At 41.6% G+C, this 7,282-nt stretch overlaps 1 protein-coding gene across 1 annotated transcript; it reads right to left on the reverse strand.

Moving 5' to 3' along the window:
* Positions 1-914: 914 nt before the first annotated feature.
* On the reverse strand, positions 915-7,073 carry LOC134990856 (keratin, type II cytoskeletal 5-like). The gene is made up of 8 exons (XM_063950722.1): positions 6,522-7,073; positions 6,226-6,434; positions 5,993-6,053; positions 4,647-4,742; positions 2,245-2,409; positions 1,578-1,703; positions 1,221-1,441; positions 915-939 (listed from the first exon to the last, which is right to left on the reverse strand). Exons 1-8 carry the CDS (start codon positions 7,071-7,073, stop codon positions 915-917), a joined length of 1,455 nt encoding a protein of 484 aa, XP_063806792.1.
* Positions 7,074-7,282: the final 209 nt, after the last annotated feature.

The following is a 7,282-nucleotide window of genomic DNA, read 5'->3' on the forward strand; positions in this document are numbered from 1 at the left end:
TCGCGGGTGCTAATAGCCGCATCCCGGCACACTGATGTGTGCCCAAGTGCATATGCATCATAGGTCAGCTGAGTGATATTACATCCGTATATATGATACAATAGAAACTTTCAAATATATTAGACTGCCTATCAATAGAATTCTGGAACACACTTTTTTAAATTCGGGAGTGGGAAACTTATCAATAATGTAATGATAGATCAATGAAATGGTTGCTAAGCAGCTGCAGTTGGCTTTATATATACATATATGTATGTGTGTGTACATATATATATATAAATATAAAAGTCCACAGAATAGACGTCACTCAGAGCCAGCAAAGGTTTCAATAAAGTGTAATCCCATTAGTAAACGTTTAGGGGAGTTAAACCCCGTCGTCAGGACCAATACAGCAATAATGTACATAAAAACTGTATTTGGTTTCTCGTTAAAAGGGTCTCCTAATCCTCACAGGCAGGCCCACCATCAGGGGGGTGCAGCGGGCACAGCTGTCCCAGGCCTGGACTCTCTAACAGAGAGGGGAGGGCCCGGGCTGCTCATGCCGCCGCCCGTCCGCCATTTTGGAAGGGACATTTTCTATAGTTTCACATGAACAGGCTGCCGAACAGTCTGCAGCGACTCTAGCGGCGGCAGCGGCTGCAGGGGGGGGAGAACAATAAGTACCCCAATGAGCAGGTACTGGGGCATTATTGTGTGGTGCATAATATGGTGCCTGGCCCTGCTCACAGGTGTTATCTATAGCATCTTGTGGATAGAATCAGCACAACTGAATATCATAGTAAATGGGAAAACACAGGACGTCCATGTGATCTGAAACTTAATGCATATGCATTGCGGCAGTGATAAACGCTGCTACACTTACATTAGTAAGAATACAAACATTGGTATAATTTTAGGGCTCCAATGGTGCCCAGTTATCCTTCATCACTCCCACTGTTCCTACAAAGTAACAAGACAAGTGTAAGTGTAAGTGGTGGACTTTATGTCAAGAATAAGTTTCAGATCACATGGGTGTCCTGTGTTTTCCCGTTTACTAGATATTCAGTTGTGCTGATTCTATCCACAGGATGCTATAAACAACACCTGTGAGGATTAGGAGAACCTTTTAAAGAGAAACCAAATTCAGTTTTTATGTGTGATCGGATGAGCTTATTTCATAGGACTGTTCTTGCACATACTGCACTTTAGATTAATTTTAAGTGTAGGCTCTTATAGCTCACCTATATTCTTCTCCTTCTAATAGTTTCCTGTAGGTGGCGATCTCAATATCTAGTGCCAGCTTCACATTCATCAGATCCTGGTATTCTCTCAGTTGACGGGCCATGTCTTGTTTAGCTTTCTGTAGAGCATCCTCCAGTCCAGTCAGTTTATTTTTGGCGTCGCGGACAGCTGCTTCTCCCCGTTGCTCAGCATCACTTATAGCAGTTTCTAGCTTAGTACGCTTTTGATAATTAAAGTTAAAAATGATTATACAATTGTAATATATTTGGACTGATATATGATGTTCTGATGTTATGTTACAAAGTCAATTACAGGGACGTGAGTAACCAGTTTGATTTCTAAAGGTAGATGCATACCTGTGTTTTTGCGTTTTCAATTTCGCCCTTGATTCTGTTTATCACTCTGTTGTTCTCTGCGATCTCATTTTTGGTGCTTCGCAAATCATCTCCATGTTTTCCTGCAGTAATGCGCAGCTCCTCATACTGGAAACAAAACAAGAAACCACAAAATGTTAGTTTAGAATAGATGACAAGTAACACACAAAACTAGAGATGTGTGTGAACCCCGTGTTTTGATTTTGATTCAAATTCATCATCATGATCTGGTTGTGGTTTTGGCAAAACCATCCTCAAGTGTTTTGGTTCGGAATCTGCTTTTGGTTCAGTTTTGGATTGTTTTCAAATCGATAAACATTGATAAAAAAAAACCTTATAAGAACAGCTAAAATCATGTAATTATGAACTATTTACATGCAATCCAAAACCCGAGTTCGGTTTTTAAATCCAAGTTCGGAACTGACAATAGATGGGAGCCAGGACTCGGTTCTACTCAGAAACCCCAAATGGATTCTGAGCTGGGACTTGATATGAATTGGAATGCCTAAGTTTGGGTGTGTTTGTGTTTAAGGGAAACCGAACCATACCTCTCTACACAAAGCACTACAACGGTTACATTACTTCTGCCTTATATTCGTAGTGATGACAGCATTAACGGTCACCAACAGGCATGTGTGACATAACTCACCTTAGTTTGGTACCAAGTCTCTGCCTCCACTCTGCTCTTCTTAGCAATGTCCTCATACTGAGCTTTGACCTCAGCGATTATACTGTCCATGTCCAGGTCTCGGCTGTTATCCATGGACACAATGACCGAGGTGTCGGAGATCTGTGCATGGAGCTGATCTATCTCCTGAAATTTAACATGAACCTGTATTTAGTGTACATTACATACTTGCATTGTTGGCCTGATTCTGAGATTGAACGCAATTGCATCCAAAATAGCAGGCATAAACTTCATTATCTAAAAAATATAATTGTGTGCATATGAAAAGTTATACAAATCACAAGAAACGCGTAGGTCTGCCTCTGTAGCATATGCACCTGGCTCTGATAGTGAAAGACAAATGCGTCTATGCGTATAATCCCTTATGCGTATATGGGTGGGATTCAATTAGGGAGGCCAATCCTGGGCCGTTTTTTCAATCCCGGGATTCGGGATTGAAAAATATCAATCCCGGGATTCCTGCGATTGCAGTATGGATCAGTAAAGAAGGGTGTAGGGAGCAGCGCTGGAGGGTAGGTAGTGGTGCGGGAGGGTGTAGGTAGCGGCGGGGAAGGGAGGGTGTAGGTAGCAGTGCAGGAGGGTGTAGGTAGCTGGGCGGGAGGGTGTAGGTAGCGGTGCGGAGGGTGTAGGTAGCTGGGCGGGAGGGTGTAGTTAGCGGTGCGGAGGTTGTAGGTAGCTGGGCGGGAGGGTGTATGTAGCTGGGTGGGAGGGTGTACAGTAGGTAGTGGGGAGGGTTGGTAGCGGCGTGGGAGGGAGGCTGGGTGTAAGTAATAACACTTACTATTAGGTGGGCGCCAGCCATGGACACACTGAACGCGGCAGCATTTCAAATGAAGCGCCGGCCGCCAGCCAACCAGAGCAGGCGGACCAGCAGCCAATCAGGGAAGTGACTGCAGCAGTCGCTCCTGATTGGCTGCCGCGGCAGCTTCCCTGATTGGCTGCCGGTCCGCCAGCTCTGATTGGCTGGCGGCCGGCGCCACATTTGAAGTGTCCGTCAGCGTTCGTCTATGGCTGCCGCCCGCCTAAGTATAAGTAGTATTACTTACACACACTCCCTCCCGCACATGCGCAGTGCAATCCCGTGAATCCCGGGATTGGATGCTCCAATCCCGGGTTTCAAATCCCGGCATTTTTGGGCCCAAATCCCGGGGTCCCGCCGATCCCGATCCCGGGATTGGCCTCCCTAGATTCAATTCTTTTCACCCGTTTCCACACTCGTTATGTTTCTGCCCTCAGGGACGTTGTATCATTATTTCAGCTTGCTACCCCTGGAGTAGTGAGGCACCCAACCCTTTACACAGTAAACCTGATTACTATGGGCGCAATATGCGCGATAACGGAGATCATTTTAGAAAGGAAATTGGGCGTGATATGTCATTTGAATCTCACCCTATGCGTCTATGCGTATGATCCCTTATAAAAGCCACATGGCATTGACATGAATAATTGATATAAATTCTGCAGTTGTGCTGTTGTCATGTCTTTAGGCTTATCTCTCATGTGTGCTTTTTGCCTATTAGATTATATTATGACCTGCTGATATAATGATTGACAGCTAGTGGCTCCGAGTCACTACCCACTGTGGAACTACAAGTATTAACAAACCCACAGAGACAGTTGTTGGAACAGCATTCCAGGATTATTGAATACACAATATCCGGAGAGCTGTAAGGTTTTATACATATGATGTATAAATCATGTTTGCGTTTGGATTATGCACAATTTATATGGTAACTTGCATTAATATGTATAGTCTGAATGTAAATATTTTTCTGATCATAATAAATAATGTGAGCATGTAGAACTGTTCAAGATCCGATAAGCACAATACCATTATTTCTTTAAAAAAATAAAAATATTGCAAGAACAAGCGTTGGGACGCATTTTTCTTTGCAAAATTATACAACCTCAGCAAATGTGTTTATCAAGTACTGAATTTTTATTTTTGTATTTCGTAAAGCAATGTAAGCTCTACATTAATGAGCAATACGGATGGTGTAATGGTTAGCATTACTGCCTCACAGCACTGAGGTCATGGGTTCAATTCCCACCATGACCTTAACTGTGTGGAGTTTGTATTTTCTCCCTGTACTTGTGTGGGTTTCCTGCAGGTGTCCAGGTTTCCTCCCACAATCCCCCAAAATATATACTGGTAGGTTAATTGGATCCCCCCTCCCCCCAAAAAAAATTAACCCTAGTCTGAATGTGTGTGCATGTACATGTGATAGGGAATATAGATTGTAAGCTCCTTTGGGGCAGGGACTGATGTGAATGGCCAAATATTCTCTCTGTAAAGTGCTGCGGAATGTGTGTGCGCTATATAAATAACTGGTAATAAATAAATTAATAACAGCTGTAATTACCACTTGGAAGAGTTCTCGCAAGAAGTTGATTTCATCTGTCAGTCCTGACACCTTCGCTTCCAGTTCTATTTTATTCATAAAGGCAGCATCTACGTCCTAATAATTAGTGGTATTAGTGTTAAACGCTACTAACAAGTTGAGCATTTATAAGCTGCAAATAATCAAGATAATCATTAAACGAACAGGCATAATCTCTGTAACTGTAGAAAACAATATATTTGTCAATACTGAGACAATACATCAACAATCTAGAGGAGCAATGTGAATGTACACTGACATCCCAGAAGATCTGTGTAAGCCACACATGGTGCAATTCTGGTTGATCAGTGTAATCACATTAGCAATCAGACATTTTTTAATTACGAATGATGAGGAAAAGTGTGTAACACAATAACCCATCTCATGTAGTCACCATACATGTGCTAATGTTAAAGCCTCCGTTTTGTTTGGATGAAGGCTTGCTCTTGCTGTGTATATCTACTGCCATGTTTGAATTGGATGACAACAGAGAGCAATAACTTACATTTTTGACAAATATTTCATGTTCTGTCATAATATAGGGAATTAAAGAGTGAAAAACTGCAAATTGCTCAATCAATTTCTAAATGTCAAAATATTTTGGGAACTGTGCACAAATATTTGTGGATTTCATTAGCAATATTATACTGTGTTCCTAAAAAAAGTATAAACACCCAAATCCACATGGCGCACTCAAAAGAAAATACAATTTAATAAGAAAGTGGGCCAATTTTCTCAGAAGTGTTCACTTTTAGTTACGCACATCATATCCACCTACAGTAAGTGCGATATTTACATTATGATTTCTACAGTATAAGCCAGGCATTCCCAACCGCGGTCCTCAAGGCACACCAACAGGGCAGGTTTTAGTGATATCCAGGCTGCAGCACAGATGGTTACATCAAAATAACTGAGGTACTAATTAAGTCACCTGTGTTCAAGCCTGGATATCACTAAAACCAGGACTGTTAGTGTGCCTTGAGGACCGTGGTTGGGAAACACTGGTATAAGCAGTCACTTGAACATATTATAACAGACATTTCTGCACAAATGTAGCATTAAGCACAGAACTCAGATATAATTATTAGAACGTATGCTAAATATGTTGGTTGTAGTAACAGCACAGAGCCAGTGGACTGAGGATGATCTATACAAGAATCTCAGGTTGCGAAAGCAGAAGAGAAAATAAGGAGTATTTGGGTCCACAGATCCTACTGTAGTGACAGCTAGGATTGATGTATATCTTTTAACATGCACAACCGATAGCTATTTTATTTAACTTTAAATCTTGCAATGCAATATAACATCCTTTCACCTCGCATACTCACTTTTTTCAAAACCACAAACTCATTTTCCGCAGCGGTGCGCTTGTTGATTTCATCTTCATATCTTAAAAAAAAAAATAGAATAAAATGTTCATGTTGTGATAGCAAGGTCAGTTGCAGCAAGGGAAAAGAAAGATTAATGCTACAGTATTGCAATGCTTTTCACTTTTAGAACTTTTAAATATACAGTAATATACAGTATAATTATATATAATTATAGCAAAAGTGTTACTTACTTGGCTTTGTAATCCCCTACCATATCTTGCATGTTTTTGAGCTCAGCCTCCAACCTAATTTTGTCCCCACCAAGTGATTCATATTGCCTCCTGAGATTGTTCATGTAAGTTTCAAATAGAGGTTCAATGTGGCTTCTCACAGCCTTTTGTTCCTGTAATAATGTCCATTTGGTCTCCAGCATTTTATTTTGTTGCTCCAGAAATCGGACCTGAAAATTAGATATTAAATAGTTATTATATCTAGTGTACTTTCAAGTACAGCTATTAGCAGTAAGTGAATAAGTACAATATTATACCTTGTCAATGAATGAAGCAAATCTGTTGTTGAGGGTTTTAATTTGGTCTTTTTCTTCTTTTCTTACTCTCTGGATATTTGGATCAATCTCCAAGTTCAGAGGTGTTAGCAGATTTTGATTAACGGTAACTGCTGTGATGCAAGCTGGGGCAAATCCACCTCCATAGCCACCAGCAAACCCACCACCAAGTCCTCCACCAGCACCAAATCCAGCACCTGTACCATATCCACCACCAGCACCAAATCCAGCACCTGCACCATATCCACCACCAGCACCAAATCCACCACCAACCCTATAGCTGAAGCTTGAACTGCCACCACTGGCACCAAATCCAGATCCAGGTCCTCCATACCCATATGAACTCCTTGCAGGATGAAAACTTCCAACTGAGATTCTGCTTGAACCAGAACCTATATTGGCAAGGCTCCTGCTGCCAAAACTTGGACCTCTCCGGTAGGAGGTTGTGCTGTATCCACTCACATTCCTTGGTATATGAGAAGAAGAAGAGCTGAAGTTCCTAACACCAGATTTGCGATATGTTTGGTGCGTCATTTTGTCTTGACTATCAATTGATGATAAATTCTCTTGGAAGTTGAATGAACAGTGACCACTGACAGATCTGGCTCTGTTGGCATTTAATGGCAATGAGAGCTTTTATACAGGTGGTAATTTGGGCTTGGTTAACAATAAAACAGAAAGACCCTTTTATTGGCTTCTAGGGGTTGGCATTGTCCCATTGCATTTATGTTAGCTGTAAATTT

The sequence above is a fragment of the Pseudophryne corroboree genome, chromosome 2, assembly GCF_028390025.1.
Source record: "Pseudophryne corroboree isolate aPseCor3 chromosome 2, aPseCor3.hap2, whole genome shotgun sequence".
Taxonomy (NCBI): domain Eukaryota; kingdom Metazoa; phylum Chordata; class Amphibia; order Anura; family Myobatrachidae; genus Pseudophryne; species Pseudophryne corroboree.

What these genes read in the sequence shown, in the direction of transcription:
- LOC134990856 (XM_063950722.1), bottom strand. Translation starts at nt 7,073, where the DNA reads ATGACGCACCAAACATATCGCAAATCTGGTGTTAGGAACTTCAGCTCT. An exon ending in GTAGGGGATTACAAAGCCAA is followed by an intron (nt 6,054 to 6,225) that starts GTAAGTAACACT and finishes TTTTTTTTTAAG; the next exon opens with ATATGAAGATGAAATCAACA. An exon ending in AGACTTGGTACCAAACTAAG is followed by an intron (nt 1,704 to 2,244) that starts GTGAGTTATGTC and finishes TTTTGTTTCCAG; the next exon opens with TATGAGGAGCTGCGCATTAC.